General features: G+C 42.6%; 3 protein-coding genes across 4 annotated transcripts in view; 1 reads left to right on the top strand and 2 right to left on the bottom strand.

Moving 5' to 3' along the window:
• The window catches only part of plg (plasminogen), a 43,847-nt gene extending 40,702 nt beyond the window's left edge, over nucleotides 1-3,145 (top strand). The window contains exons 35-38 of the mRNA XM_063222693.1: nucleotides 478-618; nucleotides 1,755-1,861; nucleotides 1,969-2,114; nucleotides 2,597-3,145. Of these exons, the coding sequence (XP_063078763.1) occupies nucleotides 478-618; nucleotides 1,755-1,861; nucleotides 1,969-2,114; nucleotides 2,597-2,758 (556 nt within the window). The 3' untranslated portion in view covers nucleotides 2,759-3,145. The remainder of the gene's footprint in view (nucleotides 1-477; nucleotides 619-1,754; nucleotides 1,862-1,968; nucleotides 2,115-2,596) is intronic.
• Nucleotides 3,146-5,435: 2,290 nt separating this feature from the next.
• Nucleotides 5,436-15,501, bottom strand: slc22a2 (solute carrier family 22 member 2). 2 transcript variants are annotated; one of them, XM_063223234.1, is made up of 11 exons: nucleotides 13,869-15,501; nucleotides 12,880-12,983; nucleotides 12,356-12,510; nucleotides 10,861-11,029; nucleotides 10,102-10,216; nucleotides 9,644-9,744; nucleotides 8,820-9,034; nucleotides 8,479-8,587; nucleotides 8,072-8,184; nucleotides 6,996-7,095; nucleotides 5,436-6,799 (listed from the first exon to the last, which is right to left on the bottom strand). In XM_063223234.1, exons 1-11 carry the CDS (start codon nucleotides 14,286-14,288, stop codon nucleotides 6,712-6,714), a joined length of 1,689 nt encoding a protein of 562 aa, XP_063079304.1. In that variant the 5' UTR covers nucleotides 14,289-15,501; the 3' UTR covers nucleotides 5,436-6,711. The 2 variants fall into 2 exon arrangements, with proteins under 2 accessions (XP_063079304.1, XP_063079303.1); XM_063223233.1 differs by having other exon boundaries at nucleotides 5,436-6,802; nucleotides 13,869-15,497.
• Nucleotides 15,502-15,705: 204 nt separating this feature from the next.
• Nucleotides 15,706-21,429, bottom strand: part of igf2r (insulin-like growth factor 2 receptor) — an 81,299-nt gene continuing 75,575 nt past the window's right edge. Inside the window, exons 47-48 of the mRNA XM_063223231.1 lie at nucleotides 20,543-20,612; nucleotides 15,706-19,327 (exon numbers count right to left, since the gene is read on the bottom strand). Coding sequence (XP_063079301.1) covers nucleotides 18,872-19,327; nucleotides 20,543-20,612 — 526 coding nt within the window. The 3' untranslated portion in view covers nucleotides 15,706-18,871. The remainder of the gene's footprint in view (nucleotides 19,328-20,542; nucleotides 20,613-21,429) is intronic.

Here is a 21,429-nt window from a genome sequence, read left to right as displayed (position 1 = left end):
AGCACGTCTAGGGAACCAGACGTGACCAGACCTATAATGTAACCATCAAGGTTATGGGAACCATATGGGAACGATGAGGGAACAAACATGAAAAGCAATAAAGGTACGGTGAGAGAACGGCGAGGGAATGGAATAGGAACCACACATATATCGTTCTGGGAACTTAAATTAAACTTTCCTGGCAACCCAGTGAGAACCGAAACAGAACCAAAAATGACGTATCCGAAACGTATCCAGGACCGAACCGGAACCAATGGCTGCTTGGTTTTTATTGTAACCAAAGGGAACGTTTCTAAGTGGTAGATTTTGGTTTGGTAATAACCCCAACCTTTAGAGAACCAAAAGTCAAACGTTCTCTTTACGTTCTCTGTTACTAGGGCTGACATGTTGTGACTCATAGTTTTGTGTCTAGTGTTGTGGTCTTTTTTTTGTTTGTTTATATTTGTTGAGAATAACGCAAACACATGTTTTATGTAGGTCTAAAAGGCCATCCGCCTACAAAGTGTACCTGGGCATCCACTCAGAGAGGGCATCAGAAGCATCAAAGCAAGTGAGGGATGTTGAGAAACTGATTCTTGAACCAGGTGGAAAAGATATTGCCCTTCTTAAGCTTTCCAGGTGCGTAAATAAAAAAGATGGTCTATGCAAGGTCTTTCACACTAGGTGCTTTAATAACTAGGTATTATTGTTGTTATGCTGTTGACACCCACCTTCCTGTTTGCACAAAGAATGGTTTGCTTGTGCAATCCAAAGCACACAGTTTAATGAAGGAAAACCGACTCTCCCAAGCACGAAGAGGATTAAAGCAACATTAGACAGTCTGCACAAAATCTACACTAACCTCTCTACCTCTTCGTACTCCTCCCTGTCTCACCATACCATTCTCTCTCTCTCTCTCCTCTCACCCCTCCACCTTAGTATACTATCTCAATCGACTATCTTTTTCTCTCTTGTTTTCCCCTATCTACTCTCTTCCTCTTTAACATTGAGGTTTTTTCCCATTTGTTAAGCACTTTGAGCTGCATGCCTCGTATGATATAGTGCTATACAAATACAATTATTATTATAATTATTATTCCTCTCCATTTCTCTGTCTGTCTCTTTTTCTCTCCTATCCAATTAGTTCTCAAGGTGCCTGTCTTGAACACTCTACTACACAGTCCGTCCAGTAGCTTAGTCCCCCTTTATAATATATACTGTAGGTAGCATTAAAAGGACACTGTGTGAGATTTTTAGTTGTTTATTTCCAGAATTCATGCTGCCCATTCACTAATGTTACCTTTTTCATGAATACTTACCATCAGCATCAAATTCAGCATCAAGTATTCATTTTGACTGGGAAAATTGCACTTTTCATACATGAAAAGGGGGATCTTCTCCATGGTCCGCCATTTTGAATTTCCAAAAATAGCCATTTTTAACTGCAAAAAACGACTCTACTTGGACCATACTTGAAAATATTTGTTTGTTACGTAGTAAACTTTCATGTAAACATCAAATTTGGCAATAGGCAGCCCAGTTTCAATGAGCAGCATAGTTGCAGTACCTTTTTTGACCATTTCCCGCACAGTGTCCCTTTAAAAGGCATCACAACTCAGAACTTCAGAATCTCAAACAAGATCTGGCAATTTATGCTTTTTTATGGCCAGTGTCAATTCTGTGACCTTAAAATCTAACCTTAAACCATAACAGTCCGAATAGCCTTGAAACTCACTATTATTTTAACTTTGATTTGTTTTTTTTTCTGTTTCCAGACCAGCTATCCTAAATGATAAGGTCATGGCAGCCTGTTTACCAGAGAAGGATTACATCGTCCCCAGTCACACAGATTGCCATGTAACAGGCTGGGGTGAGACACAAGGTAAATCAATCAATGGCTTGTACGTATGTGACAAATGAAGATGCAGTGTATCAATTCAAGCCTTTCTTTTACATTCTCACTACGTTTACTGTTCTACTTCTTTATAGGCACCGGAGGGGAGGGCATGCTGAAAGAAACAGGGTTCCCCGTCATTGAAAACAAAATTTGTAACCGACCTGCCTATTTGAACGGCAGAGTGAAGGACCATGAAATGTGCGCCGGAAACATCGAGGGAGGCACAGACAGTTGTCAGGTGGGTTTGCCTATACAGTTTGTTGAAGCATTTCTATACGGTTAGTAGCTTTTCATGTTTGCTAAACTGGCAAAATCCACCTGCAAGTCCGACAGTTGTATTAAATTCACATATTAACACAACTTTAGATTATTAGGTTTCAACCCAGACACTTTAAACAAAACTTTTAACGCTTTCAACAGAAACTTTAAAACTGTTTATTTTCTGAATTTAAACAAATATAAATCTAAAGTTTTTTAGGCAGCAGGTAGACATTCACAACTTGAGAGTGAAATGATTATCTCCGCCAAGGAGGTTGTTTTTGGTCGCGTTGTTTGTCTGTCTGTCTATTTGTCAGCAGGATAACTCAATAGTGAAATGTTCTATTAAACAGCTTCCTTGGTGGAGGTCTGCACTCTCTGAGTGCATTTCTTAATAGGACTCACCTGCTGTTCCTGTGCATGATGGAGACTGATGATTCCTTGCTGTTTTGTGTGTTCCAGGGCGACAGTGGAGGACCACTAGTGTGCTACGACAAGAAGACATTTGTTCTCCAAGGAGTGACGTCATGGGGTCTCGGCTGTGCCAATGCAATGAAACCAGGGGTTTATGCCAGAGTATCCAAATTCATAGACTGGATTAACACTGAAATGAAGAATAACTGAAATGAAGGTTAACACTTTTGTGTTGTCATAACGCCATATTTTTCTGATAGTGCCCCTATATCTGCAAGTCAAGCCGTGAACACCAAGGTTCACTTCACATGCAGCATTTTCATCGTGTCAGCACAGCCTTTCATTTTAAGTTTTAAAAGATTTATGTTTGAAAAATGGCAAATGTTATTGTCTTAACTGACTATTAAGACAACAATGGAGAAAAAGTAAACTGAACAGACAATCTTGATTAAAAGAACTCTCAGTACAATGAGAGTTTTGTCCAGTAGATTGTACAATGCAGTGTAATCTACAGAGTCTGAAGAATCGTGAGATTTTTGTGAATAGCTATTGGTTAATGGCAATGTTGGTAAAATAAACATACAGAAAATTCCTGTTCTTAAGTTGCATTCTTTCACATCAGACATGTTTCTCATGCACATTATACATATTGCATATATGAAAAATATATAGAAAAAATATGGGTGCAGACATCTACGCAAAAGATTGCTTAAAGGGACACTGTGTGAGATTTTTAGTTGTTTATTTCCAGAATTCACGCTGCCCATTCACTAATGTTACCTTTTTCATGAATACTTACCACCACCATCAAATTCTAAGTATTCATTATGACTGGAAAAATTGCACTTTTCATACATGAAAAGGGGGATCTTCTCCATGGTCCGCCATTTTGAATTTCCAAAAATAGCCATTTTTAGCTGCAAAAATGACTCTACTTGGACCATATTAGAAAATATTTGTTTATTATGTAGTAAACTTTCATGTAAAGATCAAATTTGGCAATAGGCAGCCCAGTTTCAATGAGCAGCAGAGTTGCAGTACCGTTTTTGACCATTTCCTGCACAGTGTCCCTTTAATAGCAATGTCTGTTCCTTCTCGAGTTTCCTCTGTGTGTGTGTTTGTGTGCGTGGCGCGCATGTGTGTATGTGCGTGCTTAGTTGAATAAGGGTATACTACTAAAAAAAAGCAGTGACTTGACTGATTTTATTAAATCTACTAGGCTGCCTTTGCTGTGCGATGTACTGGTGGAGTCTTGGGAAATGGTTTATATCAGCTTCTACTAGTACACATTATGATACACGCTGTCCCTGTTGTCGGTGTGATGAAGACAGTTTATATCTTGCCTCCTTGCCTTTGTAGGACAGGCCAGCTTGAGAGGAGACAGGAAGGAACATAATGGGAGAGAGATAGGGGAACCCAGGGAGTCATCGTACCCAGATCTCCAGTGTAACACTGGGTGCCCTAGCCATTTCAGCCAGGCCGGGGCCCAATACTGAGGGGTTTTTAAATATTTTAGATCGGCATTATATCGTAGTTGTTGCAAAGGCTCTACTGAGATCTATCATCACAATGTTTGGTCTGTGATATGCGTGATGATGCATTTTGAGCAGCATTTTGTACAACCATGTAATGTTTGTATTTTCTGTTTTAAACTGGGACCCCGGTTTCCAGCCTCAATTCAAGCCTGAGGTCATTTCCAAACCACTGCCCCATCTCTCTCTCCCAACCATTTCCTGTCATCTCCTCAGAGGTCCTGTTATGAATGAATAAATTAATGATTTTATTTGACATCTTCAGTTCATATATATATAAAATAAATACATGATTGAGTTTCATATAAACCGCACCACATGCTTAAATTAAAAAACAGATTCAGATAGCACAATAAAGCCCGGAAGCTTATTTCCATTGTGGTCCTTGGTTATAATAAGAGACAGATGGTTTCTTCTCATTATGTTTGTTGCAGGGGGAAGAGCAATGTGCGTGCGTCAGAGCATCCGCATTTGTTGACTGGATAATCAATGAAATTAAATAAGACGGGGCACACCCTGACATGGTAGGGCAGTGGTTCTTAACCTTTGTGTCTTAACGCACCCCCTTCCCTGTGCCGAAGACAAGCCGCGCACCCCCAACCCAAACTTCTACACAAGTATACACACTAAAGAATTATTAAAGTGATTAATTACAATGACTCTTGCTTGAGACATTAATCAACACCATAATTACTTTAAATGGGGACCAAAATAAGTTTTAATTTGATCTTAAGTTGGCCTATTATGATGTTTGCTAACAGAATTTTCACAACCTCAACAGAATCAAATTTCTGCACACCCCCTGAAATTTCTGGCGCACCCCCAGGGGGTGCCCGCACCCCAGGTTAAGAACCACTGTGGTAGGGGATAGGACTGTTACGTCGGCGTCTCTGGTTTGATTCCCGACCCAGGGTGATTTCCCGGGCCGGGGTGAAAACTTCACTTGTCTCTCTCCTGCTCATTTCCTGTCCTACTCTTCACTCTTGTGTGTAGAAATTATTTATGTACACTATTGTAAGGGATTTTGAAAGGGGAATGTTCTGTTGTGACCCTGGCCAGGTCTTTATTTTGTAACGTGCTGGGGTTTTGTTTTGATTTATGCTTTAATTAATATAAACGTTTAACATTTTTCTTGTGTTGACCGTTTTCTTAACTTCCCACGTACAATATATATATATATATATATATATATATATATATATATTCGTGTATACATATATATATACACACAAGACAGCACATAGATTCAAGTTTGTGTGTGTGTTTTCCAATTCCAAGTGTTAGTGAGGGAACATCTTATATTTGAATACCTAAAATGTGATGTGTAGTGGAAAAAGATTCTTCTGTAGTCTGTATTCAGAACATTTGAAATACTTTAATGCACTTAGTAAAACACAATACTATGAATGAAGTCCATCATCAGGAAACTATATTAAATAAATTAGTCATTAAAGTCTACAAACATTCAAACAAACAAGCAAAAATGAAAAAAAAACAAAAACATTTTTTTCCACAAATTATAATACAGATGTGGAATTTTGCTCCTCCACAACATGCCAAACTTCCAGCAGTCCAGCTGTGTTATGTAATGACTGATGAAGATGAAGTAAACTCAAACCTTCATGAATACTGATTTCACTGGAAGAATGGAGTAACAAAGAGGCTGAACACATGCTTTTGTAGACTAGTGGGATATCACACTTATCCTACCTCCTACTATGAAAAATGGAACGCCAGTCGAAGTGGAACCTCCTACTAGCGAAGTGGAGGGAACTCACACTATTACCACCTAAACACATTGGGGTAACACTTTACTTGATGCCGGCGTCATACGTATGACATAACAGTGTCATAACAGTGTCATAATAGTGTCATGAACGAGTCATAAACATAATGCCAATGTCATAAACGTTTTATGGCCATGAAAAGTTCACATTGTTCGCCCTGTCGCCCTGTCATAACCGAATTTCACTTAAAGACAAAGTCATAAAATGTTTATGACATTGACATAATGTTTGTGACAGATTCATGACTGCATTATGACAACGTTATGACACCGTTATGTCATACATATGATGCCGGCGTCAAGTAAAGTGTTACCCAAATTGGAGTCGGAGGATAATGGTGGTGCCGCAGCCTATGGAGCCATCGTGTAAAGTGTCAATAAATAAGTGGAACTTTATTTCTCTTGTGTGCGGTTGTTCCAGACACTTAAAGTAATTTTAAATCAGCATCTTCATGTTATAGTATGGTATTGTGTCAACATAAATGTAACATACACTAGAAATAATAGCTATGGTTATATTGGCTCGTATCAAAACACCTTGCTAAAGTCAGTTAAACCGCGGTGGTTGCTATGGTTGTAGAACTCCCAGTGAAATATGCAGGTAGGATAAGTGCGATCTCCTATTAGTTGGGATTGGTTCTGGTATGCACCATTTGACTTCACATTCACAGGACTATGAACCTGCTTTTGGGACCATCATCAAGGGAATGGTGGTTCTAGAACAAAATTACCAGTGGGGCCGAGGTAGGGCCAGTGTTTTTTTAGGGGGCACATAGCAGCAAAACAGGTCACTATTTTCTCTTATATGCCTCAGGGTGACAGGTAGCGTCTTACATTTGTCATATTTAAACATCCACTGGCTCTTTTTTGGTCGTCACATCAGAGGGGAGAAGGTTCTCCATCTGCTGAGTGTTCAAAGGTTCTTCTTTATTTCTGCTGTTGGGAACAAGAGGCATAATGAGAATTGGTATCTCACAAAATGATTATACAATTCATACCAAACATCTTCCTTGCATTTGTACAATTCTTACATTTCTGTGCATGATACATGCAAAATGCATGGCATGGGATATACATGGGATGTTTGCACAACATCATCGACTAGAGTTATCGAAGATCTGAAACCTACCTCTTGGGGTTCTCGATGTCGTCGATGGTCTCAGGGAGTGGAACACCTCTCGTCTCAGGCAGCAGCAGGACCAGACCTCCAGCCACAAAAGCAATGACCCCTATGATCAACACAGTTCAGCCAACGACATGAGTTTCTTTGGGACTTTAGACCACTTTAGAGTAGAAAAAAACATTTGACCATGTTAGGTAAGGGTTAACGTTCGGCGAGAAGGTCGCTACCGTGGAATAGCAGCACGACAGAGAGAATCTCCGCTCCGCGTCGGGGTCTTGTTCTCTCTGAAGTGCTGCTATTCCACAAAGCGACCGACTCGCCGAAAGTTAACCCGCTTATTATATGGATATACTTAAATGATTCACACATGGCGGGGACATTTATTTAGGCCTATTTAATGTTAAGTCTATTATAGTTTTTAATGTCAAAAGATTGTTGCTGCGCAAAACAAAACAGTGCCGTTGTGGAACACCGCTAGGCAACAGCTAGGTAGCCAGGACAACAGGTGTTGTCTATCAGAGCAGCTGATTAGAGTCTTTGAAAAGTCGCTTTAGCAGTGAAAAGTCTTGTTGCCATTGACAGCGGTCTGTTATAGACCAACCCGTCCGTTATCGAAAAATAACAGACGTGCGAACGTTGGGGAGCCCCGTTGAAATGAATGGAGCATTCGACCGATGACGTCACACCATATAATAACTAGTGTTAACCTCAGTGTCATAAAAAGTAAATCATAACTCATATGGTCCCTCCCCACTGGCTCTCATTGGTCCCCATTAAAAATGGCCTACACAATGACATTACAGACATGTCTTTCCTCAGAGTGCAATATGGCCATAACATTGTGTCATTAGTTATACAACAATTGTCTGAAGCAATTTCTCTGAAGTAACAGTGTTCAATTGTGCTGTTAATTTTTTAAATTATTATTTTGTCCAGAAACTGCACTCGGGTGATGTGCATGCAATCTCTCTCTCTTTCTGAATGTCACCCTTGTCACTCTCAGTGTTCAATCTTGCCAGAGTTCAATCTGTGTCTCTAGACTGTTAAAAGGGTAAAATGATCTGCAATCTGCAAAAGCCCACCAAATATGATGAGTGGCAGCTCCAGCCAGATAACAGCCAGTCGGTAGAGCAGGAAAGGAGCCACGATACCTCCAACGTCACACAATGTGGAACACACAGACACCCCCAGGTTCCTTTGGAGAGGAGAAGAAATTATATATATATTTTTTACATTATTATTATTTTTTTACATACACAAGGGGCAAATATATTAAATAGAGTAGAAAATATTCTACATCATTTAGACTGCCTTTTATTGCCACTATAAAAAATGTACACAACACATATTCGCAATGACATTGAAAGCACCCACTTCAGTGCAGACATTAAATACGGAAGAAAAGCCATTTTATGTTCAACTGAGTATGTTTCTTTTATCCACTAAGAGCCTTAAGGATTAGTCAGGTGGCGTGCAGAACCCTTCTTACCTGACAAAAGTAGGGTACAGCTCTGTGTTCACAAACACCACCATCTCAAAGGTCATTGTGATCCCAAGACGTCCTATGCAAGCCACCGCTGTCCTAGGCCAAAACATGTCTGGAGGAGAACAATGAGGGACACCTTACAATGTGTCTTTCAAATATCTTATCATCTTATATAGGTTAATTTTTACATTTTTGTCGTCAAAATCTTTTTTTCAATAAAACCGGAAAAATGTGATCGATGTGTTCCAAAAAGGACAATATCCAGTTAATTTATTATTCTTTAAATTTTAAGATTTTTAAGTTTTTTTCCCCTAGGGAATGAAGTGAGGGAACACTGTGCTTACGCTCTGGAATAAAGGCTGTGATGAGGCACGCTGCTCCAGCCACAATGTTTGCGGTGGCGAATGGGATCCTCCGGCCGATGCGCTCGATGGTGAAGAGGATGAGGAAGGCGGCGGGGAACTCCACCAAGCCGGAGATGAGGAAGTCAATGTAGACGTTTCCTCCCAGAATCCCCAGTCGCATGATCAGACCCTGGTAAACCACGGCACTCGTGAACCTGTATGGATGGAGGTGTGGATGGAATATGTTATAAGTAATATATAAGTTAGGCAGCCGTGGTCTAATGGTTAGGGAGTTTGTCTTGGGGTCAGGAGGATTGAATCCCCTGAGACCCATGTTCTGAAGTGCCCTTGAGCAAGGCACCTAACCTCATATTGCATGTGGGACTGTAACCAACAACCTGTACCTAGTAAATAGCTGTGAGTTGCCTTAAAGGTACACTGAATAAGAGTTTTAGTTGAATGCTACCCATTCACTAATGTTACCTTTTTCATGAATACTTACCACCACCATCAAATTCTAAGTATTCATTTACACATTTACACTTTTCATATATGAATAAGGAGATCATCCCATGGTCCGCCCATTTTGAATTTCCAGAAATAGCCATTTTTAGCTGCAACAATGACTGTACTTGTTGTAATGTACACATTACTTAATAAACTTTCACGAAAAGATCAAATATGGCAATAGACAGCCCAGTTTCAATGAGAAGCATACTGTAGTTGCAGTACCTTTTTTGTCCATTTCCTGCACAGTGTACCTTTAAACAAAAGCAACAGCTTTTGGTGGACATGATGCTGCATGTCAGGAGAGGTGTACTCACCAGTTAAAGGAGAGGATGAAGGTGTGCTTTCTCATCTTCGGTGTCCTGATTAGGTCCATGAAGGTGGCGGAGACCGTGACGACGTTGTCATCCTTTAGGTTCTGTGAATAATAATAATAATAATAATAATAATAATAATAATAATAATAATAATAATAATAATACCACCTCCGTTTTACATAGCGCCTTTCAATCCAAGGTCGCTTTACATAATATCAGTGTAAGTGTGTGTAGGTGTGTGCTTGTGGACACTAGAAGTCAAAGGCCTCTAAAGAGTTTTTTTTAAGGGTTTAAAGGTGTTGTTTAAAGATGGCCAGTGAGGAGGCATGTGGTAGAAAAGCACAGGCTCAATGACATTGTGGAAATCAATGTGAAAATTCATTCTCTCAACTAAAAATATGCCATAAATACAGTAAATTGGCATATTGGCAAAAAATTGAATGAATCCGGCTTTGTACCTCAATGTTTTTGGAGAGAGTCCTCCCATTCTCTTTGGCCATGGCTTCTGTTATCTCGATAGCTTTTTTAGAGTTGTTCTGGGAGAGGAGCCATCTTGGAGATTCAGGAATAAACCTGCAGGGCAGAGTGTATTTAGCAAATTACATTTCCAGGCAGGAAAATAGTAGTACTAGCAATAGTAGTAGCGATGGTAAAAGTAGTGGTGGGTAGTAGTAGTAGTGGTGGTGGTGTGTGATGGTAGTAGTAGTAGTATCATTAAGTAGTAGTAGTGGTGGTGTCTAGTAGTAGTATTCATAGTAGTAGCAGTATGACATTACATTAAGTTAGTATTAGTAGTAGTAGTAGTAGTAGTAATAGTAGTGGTGTGGCTGTGGTAGTAGTAGTCTAGTAGTAAAAGTAGCAGCAGCAACAGTAATAGAGTAGAGTAGAGTAGTAGTAGTAGTAGTAGTAGTAGTAGTAGTAGTAGTAGTAATAGCGGTTGTTGTAGTCTAATGGTGATAGTAGTAGTAGTAGTAGTAGTAGTAGTAGTAGTAGTAGTAGCAGTAGTAGTAGTAGCTGAATTAGTAGTAGTAGTAATAGCAGTAGTAGTAGTAGTAGTAGTAGCAGTAGTAGTAGTAGCTGAAGTAGTAGTAGTAGTAGTAGTAGTAGTAGCAGTAGTAGTAGTAGCTGAAGTAGTATTAGTAGTAGTAGCAGTAGTAGTAGTAGCTGAAGTAGTAGTAGTAGTAGTAAGTACAAGTAGTAATAGTAGTGGAGGTTACCAGTAGTATGAGAGGAAGATGATGTAAGGCACGGTGATGACCACTTGCAGCCAGCGCCAGTCGACGATGTAATATGCGATGAGCGGGAGTAAGAGGATGCCCACGCTGAAGAACATCTGGTAGAGCACGCCCACCGTCCTACGGTACTCCACCCCCACCAACTCTGTGACTACACAGACAAACCAGAGACGATTGATAAGGAGACGGTTCATTAGAAGTTTCCTGCGACATCAACGTGAGGTAAGGTGCTAAGATGCCATGTCTATGAGCTGCCTGGCCCTTTAGCCACGGCAGACTATGCGGGCAGACTATGCGGGGGTTCAGAATAAATGGAGTTCAATGGAGGAAAATGTAAAAGTCAAGCCCATTTAGGAGACCGGAATTCATCCCACTTTGTTGTTGCATTGCTGATGCGTAGAACGGTTTTCTTCTGGGGTTAGGTACACTGCTATAAATCTTGGAGCACATGATGTAGCAAGGCAATGCAACTATTATATATACATAGTCTAAAAAGACATGACCAATAGCCTTCAAATACAAGGCAAGGAAAGGTAATTGGGGAAAAGTCAGTGTTTACACCTTGTCTGTGAACAGTGTTTCACTTCGTGCGTCAACTCAAAAAGGCTAGAGCAACTAAAAGTTTTTAAAAAATGCTAGGCTCTTACAATAACCCCAACCACTTCTGTGTCAGTCATAGAAAGTCGAAGTCAGGGAGTGTGGTGGGGCCTGGGTGGTGGTGTGTCGTGGACAGGCTGGGCATTGACACAAGGCCCTTTCGTATGCTAGAACCAACTTAAACTCCAAACAAAAGTTTAGCACTGCTAGTCACACCCAGATTGGGAATGCTGTTCTTTGACTTAAACATGTGTAGAAAAAGCGTGTACACACAGTAAGACGACCAGGGCTGTAACGAGACATTTTCAAATACGAGGTCAAATATTACGTGCTGTAGCCTATGCATACTGTGCATTTAGAACGCTTTAAACTCTTCGGTCAAACTCTGAAGTTTGTTTCCATTAATCACTACCTTGAGGATAAATGGGGGTGGCATATACAGACTGAACTTATCATTGTTGATCATAGATCGATTATCATCAGAGATACATTTTGCATTAAAAACAAATACCGGGGTCATGACCTCTGTGTCCTCAATGAAAGCCCATGAAAAATGAAAGCCCATTGGGAAACTCCAACTCCCATTGTCATTGTGACACAGCACTCCACAGCACACAAGTGAACACTGCACACAACGAAATTGCATTTATGCCTCACCCGTGCAAGGGGGCAGCCCTCAGTGGCGCCCCATGGGGAGCAGTGCGGTGGGACAGTACCATGCTCAGGGTACCTCAGTCATGGAGGAGGATGGGGGAGAGCACTGGTTGATTACTCCCCCCACCAACCTGGCGGGTCGGGAGTCGAACCGGCAACCTCTGGGATGCAAGTCTGACGCCCTAACCGCTCACCCTTGGTAGTTAGGGCCATGAAGACGACTTACTCAGCACGTATCCTGCCACCCAGCCTCCCTTCACTCCAAAGCCATACAAGGTCCTGAGCACCAACAGGGCGCTGTAGCTTGGGGCCACTGCTACAATGATGCCAGCGATCCCATTCATGAGATTGGACATCAAGAAGCTCATTTTACGTCCGAACCTGGATGGATAATCAGAGGTAGAAAAGGTTATCTGTGAAGAATGTCATTTATGCAGGTCTTGCCATCCACACAGTATAGAATACATACATAGACTAAAAAAACCATGTAGAATAGTTTTTTTTCGGTGTACAAAAAAAGTGTACAAAAGTACACTCAGAAAAACCAGTAACACTTCATTCTTCAGTTTGTGTTTAGTGTATCTACATGTAATATACTGTAATGTACTCACACTGTTCATACCCAACTTCTGTATAAGCCTAATTCTTAGCAACATTTTTTACATGCATTTAAATACTGTACTTTGCTAAACATTTCCTAATTCATATAAAAAGGGCCTTAAAATGAAGTGTAACCAAACATGCATTTACCTGTCAGCCAGGTATCCGATGGCGATACTGCCAACCAGGAAGCCCACATTCAGAGTAGCCTGGTACATGTCCACCAGCCAGGCGTCTGCACACACCAGATCAAACTGCAGACCAGAGAGCAAAATCAGTCCTCCATTTATATAAGTACAATCAGTCATAGCTCTCTATAGTCCATACTACGGTATACTATACCAGGGTAGTAGCACTCAAATCCTGGGCCCTATGACCAAGTGGATCAAATGGGCACCCCCTCAATTAACAATCCTCCTCGCAGGCCCTGCTTTGCACTAGAGGCGCTGATAACTGGATCCCTCTTTATCCCCCATTACAATGTCCCTGCCTTTGCCACCTGCATAATAATCCTGTGCCAGCTCGATTTGTCACTTCTTGACTTGTTCCGTGACTAGCAATTATGCGGTTCCTTGTGTATAATGTAACTAAATGAAGAAGTCCCAACTAGGGAACTAAAGGGCACTGTAGTGTAGTGCATGTCAGATATATGTATTACATTGCATTACATTGCATTTGGCAGACGCTTTTTATTCAAAATAATTGAGGACATAACCATAGCCAAAATCACTAGCAGATACGGAGTGCACAGGAAATATACAGAACAAGTGCAGATGCATGGAAAGTAGATATAATTCCTCCAAAACAATTTCTGAAGTGAGATGTAAGTTTTTCTACAATACACATGTAAATAACTTCCCCTTTGGCTGCATCTTCCATGAAGTACAGAGGTGAAAGAACGCATATTATCATTAGCACTCTCTTGTCTCAATTAAATTGTGAGGGATCTGGCCCAAATGGTAAACTCAAATCTCAAATAAGATGTAACGCAATATATAAAGAACACACTACGTACTGTATGTTAAGTGCGACCTCTTTGAAAAAAGAAAAGAAAAACCCGGTTGAATTAAGCTCCACAGCAGCCTGGTGCCTACAGGTGCCATTGACAAGCATCTACACTACAAATCACAAGGTCTCACCTCCGTCACAAAGGACCTCCTGCCCTCGTAGTCGGCGTACTCCCATCCGTCCTTGCAGGCGGTGGTGGGCAGGGCGCTCAGCTGATGCTCACTCAGTTGTGGCGCCGGGTAGTCGCAGGTGAGGCCCGTGGCGTTCCAGTCCACATCGTACCTGAGGCACTGGCTACGCTCCAAGACCCCTGTCGAGGAGTTCACCTGCGGGGCGTAGTTGCGCGTGTCGTGCTGGCTCCAGCCGCAGGTGTCCCTTTGCTGGCTGACGGCCGGGTCACGGCACCAGTGCTCCGGGGTGAAGCCCTGGAAGACGATGCCCACGTAGACGCCGGCCCAGGGCATGGACACCATGCAGAGCAGGGCAAAGATGCGCTTCTGACTGCGGCCGAACTTGCCGGCCTCCTCCAGGATGTCGTCGAAAGTGGTCATGGTGGTGGTGGTGGCGCCAGACAGACGGACAGTGCGAGACCGATCAGAAGATGGTGGTGGTCAGAGGCAGCAGAGAGGGAGATGTGTGGGAGTGTGAGGGACATGGCCAGAGGGACAGGGGTATTTACCAGGACAGCCGGGGATCAAAAGTCCAGGGGAGAGGTTGACCTTGGGCCCCGGGCATGTTATGATAGACCAGCCGAGCATGGAGAACACGTCAAAACCGATGTGTTACTTTTTAATGGCGCCGAGGTTATGCAATGTCAGAGGGCCTGGGTGAATATGATGCCGTGCCAACCCAAACAGAACTTCTCTATATTTGCAGTCTGAATGAATACCCCATTCAGGCTTACAATACAACTGCCTGCTAGTGCCACCTCAGAGTACTATGTTGGCTAAGTGTAAAAAGTAAAACCCTTAGAACAGAAAGTACATGTAAAAACCTTGCCGAGTTTCCCGTGTGTGTGCCCAACAACTGATTAAATTTGCCATCAAACAGATTTGCAAATCATATTTTTCAGTTTCATGTTGATATTAGAATCCAATCTTTCACAAAATGGATGAATGAAATCAATAGCAGACATGTTAAATTATCAAGCTATAACCTGAAATCTCGATCTTGATACATATGCACCTGTGAGCTACACTGCAATAATGTAAAGATTCCTCAAAGAACCTTTAGTCAAGGGGAACCTAAAAGACTGCAGAGGAAATGGTAGAAGATCTCTAAAGAAACCAAACATTCTGTGAAGAACTCAAAGTTTCCTTCTTCTACAGTGACAATCAAGGGTTTATCAAAGAACTCCTGGGTTTCTGGGTTTGCTGAGGAACCTTCAACAAAACCAGAGAAACTCGAAAATAGGGAGGTGCCAATGGCCAATCGTTTCCAGGTTCAAGTTTTGCAAGGGGGGGTGAATCCCACTTTATTCAGACCTAAGGATGGTTGAAATGCAAGAAATCGGTCATTGTAACTTTCTGGGGTTGTTAGGGTCTAGGCATACTTGAGTCTATGATCAAGAAAAGCCTAATGCTGTAACTTGTAGGCCTACTATTTGAGTTTTGAGGAAAAACAAACATTTTGTTTCAGGTCAAGTGGATACCACTCGCCCCTTTAAGCAGACCGGAACCTGTTCACGTTTGGCACCCAGAGCAACACATCAAGTTGGCACATCTCTAAATAATCTTTATGGGGAAACCTTGGGGCTCTACCAAGAACCAAATTCCCCAACTCATCATCCTCAGAGAACTTCCAAGGAGTTCTTCCACAGTGGCAAACTCAAGGTCCTTCAGAGAACCTCTAATTTTGTTACAGTGCATCATGAGTAGGCCACATGTAGGCCATAAGATACACTTTCCTTGGGCCAGATATAGTAGTTTGAAAGGCAACAAAAACAGACATGTAAAAAGACAAGCACTCTACTATAGACAAGGCTGAAGCTTTATTGTAATGGACTGAAGAGCTAAGCGTTCATTTTTGTGTCAATGCTATGTGTGTTTCACAGCAACATTTCATAAGTACAAAAGAAGAATCCCAAACAAATTCATTAGGACATACAGTAGAACAAAAATGAGCCAGACAAGCCCCAGAGCCTCTGACAAGAAATAAAAATTACACCAGAGAAAGACAGAGGCACTGGGGCTTTTTGGTCATGACTTCATGACTGATGGACGTACCGATACGAGCCAAAATGCTCTCCAACTTACAGCAGAGACAGACATTTTACTAGACAACTACAGATACGTGTCAGGGAAAGACATCACCCCCCTCCTCCTCCAACCACAGCCAGCCGCTGAGGGGCATTCCAGACAGCAGCCTCTAACACTACTGTACTTTGAAAACGCGTTACTCTTGTGTGGGGTCCTGCAGCTTTATTCCCAAAAATAAAGGGGAACTCGTAGGTCATCTACAAGATTTACTGCATGTTACTTTCAGTTAACCCTTATAGTATGATAACTCAGAAGAGTTGATTAACTACTTCTATATTAGGAGAATTACATCCGACATCAAGTAACCTTGACTTGGGGAGCCGACATGATCTGTTCATGGAATACCCTGCAGCGTGCCAGAAAAATGAACTTCAAAAGAATAACTCTGGGGAGGAGGGGAGCCTTTCCCACCATAAAGTGCCTTCAGCTGATAACTCCAATCGTCACCAGTCTGGGGGGGGGGGGGGGGGGGGCTCTCTTCTCTTCTCCTCCACTGTTAGCCAACAAAAACTGCTCCCCCTCTACTGTAAAAGATATGAGATGTTTGTTGAAGCACATTCATGTCTTGTTACAAAGTCGGCTAACATTCAGTTTTTTCTTCTTTCCAAAAACACTTTCATCTTGCTTGATGGGGAAGTTTTGTTGGGGATGGGCCACCAGGAAAGATTAAAGAACATGCTTAGTCTTTTGTTAGCCCCCTGGGGATGCAATGCATCGCAAAGCTCTTTCAAACAGTTTGGACTCCATTTCACACATTGACATCTTGACAAATATCTCAAATATGCTGCTGATGCTGAAAACACATGCAAATCTTTCATGTTGCTTTTGGCAAAGGAAAATGTCTTCATGATAAGGAGCAAACTCAAACATCAGCATGAGTATTTCCCATTAGAATGGACAGCCTATAATGAAACACTACCGGAGTGTGAATGAGCCATTAGTGACAGCCACATATACATACAATAACAACGATAAAAAACATAAACCATTCATAATTAAACACAAGTAGCTAAATTTAAACAGGTGCCATTTTATATAAATGAGGCACAGTTGATTAGGTGAACACCTGCAGCTGAACAATAATAATTTTTGATGAACTTAAACTTTTTTTACCATAATCAATCGTTCTTATTTTTTTTACATGGAGAAAAAAAGGATCATAGTCCCGTCCACTGTGCTCTTCAACTTCTATAACCAGAATTGCATGTGCCCGATAGCATTCGAACGTTCACTCTGTATAAATACAAACTTAACTTACAAAAAAAGTATGTAATAATTAAATCATTTCCCATCACACTGTGATTGTAAGCAAATTCACAACTAAAGGAAAAAAAAAGGTCTATGGCAATTACAACCTGGAACATCAGAGGAGAACCCAATGCCGGAAATGGCACTAAAGCTGTATACTGTATGACTATGCTGTTGCTCTCTCATGCTTTTTTTGGCATCATAGGCAGAGCTGAAGAACAAGCCAATTCCCTACTTCACAACCAAACTATGGCTCCCAAAACACACCCAAACGGCTGAAATGGACAGGTGCTAAGAGACAAAATGAACAGTGTCGTGCACAGATACTGCTTTCAGGCCAACCAGAACGGTGCCGGTGCCGGTACCAGTTACATTCGCCAATTAAGTGCTAACCAGCGAACCCCCCGCGTTCATACAAGGCTTTGAACTTTTCCTCACGTGACAATGTTATCCCGATGAACGTGCTGACGTCCACGTTGTCGTCACAGGTCACAGACATTTTTTTTTTTTGTCGTTTCGCAAACGGTAAGATTGGTGGCGTGAACACGCCGGCCGGTTTGCGATTAGGTGCGGGAATGGGCACCGGTTCGGTTCTCAGTCGCCAAGAGAGGCAAGTCTGACTGACACAAGCTCATAATCTTGGCACTCAAACAAGTCTGACGGTAATAACAAATACAGAGTACCGAAGTGACAATGAGTAGGTAAAATTCACTGCTGCACAGCACTGCTTTTGAACCCACAACATACTGAGAAATGTCCATTATCTTTGTTACACGCCTGCAACCCCCACAGGGCTGTAAGCACACCTGCAGACTTTACATAATGTGCTACAGGAAAATAAACTGTGAAAACACACAAAACAAATAAAAAATAAAAATAAACATAAATTACCATTAAGTTACTTAAGATTGAACAAAAAGATAGACTAAATGCAGGGATACATGTAGCCATATTAAATTAAACAAAACAATTTCACATTCTGTCCATTACAGTCCATTTTCAGGCATTATAAGCAATTATCATCTTTCAGGGGCAAAGGCATCATTTCGTCTTTAAAAAAGTAATGTAATATGTAGCCACTGCTTGAAACAGCATAAGAGATAAATACAGTTCCCTTTGATAGGAAAAAAAACAAGTGTGGGGAAATTATAATAGTCTCTCTGTATATAGGGATATTCGTTTTCCACCCTCTGTCAGAGTATTGTATGTATTCCAGTGTACGGAGAGAATGCAGTTTTCCAACTGAAGGGTGTGTAGATGAGACTTTGTGGTAATACGCCAGTTGAGGGATATGTAGAGGAGATCTTATGGTATATGCCAGTCAAAGGGTGGCTAGCAGAAAACATGGTACTGTACGGTATGCCATTCAAAGGTTGGTTGGGTGGGTGGGTGGGTGTTTGGGGTGGGGCATGTGGTACAGTATATGCCGGTTCAGAAGTGGCGAAATGAGAAGGTGTGGTACGTACATGCCAGTTGAGTAACGGGAAACAGCTGGTATGATGACAACATGGTGGTATGTGTCAGTAGAGTTGTGGGTGGAGTAGAGGGGTGGGTTTATCTGTTTGGTAGGCGGTTGGGGTTAGGGTTGGGTGGGGGATGTGGGATAGGGGATAGAGGGGGTGAGGACTTCAGACTTTGAGCAGATCCTCGTCGCTGTCGTCTGTTAGCTGCTCTAGCCGGCTTCTTTGTGCCTGCCTGCTGCCTCCTCCTCCTCCTCCTCCGCTGCGTGTTTTGGCTTTGCTGTTCCGCTGGTGGTGGTGGTGCCTGCGCTCCTGGTCCTCCAGCAGGCCCACCAGGTCCTCGTCGCTCTCCTCCCTCAGCAGGGCGGGCATGGGCAGGGGCCGGGCACGAGGCTTGGGCCGCGAGGCGCTGGAGGAGGAGGAAGCGGAGTGGATGCGCACGCCGGGCAGCGTCAGCACCTCGTCCTCCTCCTCGCTGTCGCCCTCGTCCAATGGGAGCGCGCGAAGGGCGTCGGCTCGCGTGGTGACGTGGCCGTTCTGGTGGTCGGACGCCTTGCCCGGAGACTCCAGCTCCTCCATCAGCCACTCCATCTCGTCCTCCTCGCCATTTTCCTCTGTGCTCACCTGGGGGAAGGAGAGAGGGAGGGAGGGGGGAGAGAGAGAGGAGGGTGAGAGGGAGAGAGGGGAGAGAAAGGGGGAGAATGAGAGAGAGAGGGGGAGAGAGGGAGGGAAGGAGAGAGAGAGGGGGGGGGAGGTTGAGCGGGAGCTGTTTACTATTCACTGTTTCTATTGACTGCAAGCCTCTTCAATTCAAACCCTGTGACTAAGACTAAGATAAAGTGTTCATATCCTGCACATAGAGATTAGTGATCACATGGAACTGAAGGCAAGATAAGCAAGGGGGTCTGATTGTGATTGTGACATGAGGGTGTGTATGACGCCCTAGCAAACATCAAAAACAAACAAATAAATAAAATAACAACACAAAAACTTGTCATTGTGAAGCTGGAGCCTATCTTTTTTTGAAATAATCTACAGCGTGCATAAAATGGGGCATCGGAAAAAGGACATTGTACTATTCCTCCCCTCCTTCTCCACTGTGTTAACTGTTCATTGAAAATGGGAAAATGTCAAATAAATGAATGAATGAATAAATGAATGAATGAATGAATGAATGAATGAATGAATGAATGAATGAATGAATGAATGAATGAATGAATGAATGAATGAATGAATGAATGAATGAATGAATGAATGAATGAATATACAGCAGAGGTGTCAATCCAAGGTCCAGAAAATAAAAACCCTGCCACAGATTTCATCCAACCTGCTTTGAATCATCTGATAGTGAGCAGCAATCAAGAGAGCTAGATCAGCCAGACAGTGAAGTCACTTGTGTTAGAAGGAAAACTTACTCTTATAACCCAGAATTGGCACCTCTGGGGCCTGTACTAAGAAGCTGGTTCAGGAGTAATTGAGGACTCCAGGCTCTTCTACTACTAGATGATTTACCTCTAACCCATTGTGTCCTGGAGACACATATACGCTGCATTCAGGCTCTTGAGATTTGAGCTGTTTTATTAGAAATGTGGGTAAGTTAGAGCTGCATGAACACATTCTAAGGCAAAACGAGGGTCTTAGTTTTTAAATGCAACTCATTTCATGTTTGTATGTGCTTCGGAGGCTGAGATATTTAGGTTTTAATAGGCAGAGGGCACCCTTTCCCAAAAAGGGCTTAGGACAAAATGGGTTAACTTAACCTGGTTCACCCCTGAACAAGCTTCTTAGTATAAGCCACTGATATGGAGGAGGGCTGAGGTGGACACATGCAGCGTTTACCTTGGAGTACTTGTAGGCCACTGGATTCCCCTTCTTGCAGCAGCCAACCACCTTCTTAATCACCATCTCCCTACACACACACAAACGCGCACGCACACACGCGTGCACACACGCGTGCACACACACACGCGTGCACACACACACACACACACACACACGCGTGCACACACACACACACACACACACGCGTGCGCACACACACACACACACACACACACACACACACACACACACACACACACACACACACACACACACAGACAGACAGACAGACAGACAGGTGCGCACACACAAATACACAGACAACAAATGACTTATAGTAAGCAAATGAGTGAGTGAGTCAGTGAGTGAGCAAGCGAGTAAGAGCTCTGCAGTCCCCGATAATCATCTGTGGCCAGTTTAAGCGCGTGTGCTGTGAAGCCAGACGAGTAAGATCAAGATCTCAGGATCGTGTGGCGGACGTCAGAAAAGAACCAGAATGCAGAACGAAGGCGCTGCTGTTGATAAACCTCACAGATACTGGCAGCAAGGCAAGACGTACTGACTTTTGAAAAAAGGGAAACTACCAGCCAGATCTCACGCACATCAAATTTCTTTTAGCCGGGTGCAGGATCAGAGCGCGCAGTTCAAGTAACGCAAGGAGGATAAACGCACACCGCGATGAGCTCCCTTTTAATCCATTTTTGTGATGTTTCGGGCCACCACAGCCCTTGCTCTGAGGTGGCCCGAAACAACAAGAATAATAATGAATTGAAAGCGAGCTCATTGGTGTGCATTTCTTCCTTGTCTTACAAAAGGGCAACTACACCATTCGTCAATTAGCCTGGCGAGCCAGACCCGTACAGCAAAAAGCTGTACAAGGGTCTGGGCGAGCTCGGAGAGAGTGT

Source organism: Engraulis encrasicolus, chromosome 18 (assembly GCF_034702125.1).
Source record: "Engraulis encrasicolus isolate BLACKSEA-1 chromosome 18, IST_EnEncr_1.0, whole genome shotgun sequence".
Classification (NCBI taxonomy): Eukaryota; Metazoa; Chordata; class Actinopteri; order Clupeiformes; family Engraulidae; genus Engraulis; species Engraulis encrasicolus.
The sequence above is the reverse complement of the archived record's forward strand: the minus strand, read 5'-3'. Positions and strand labels throughout refer to the sequence as shown.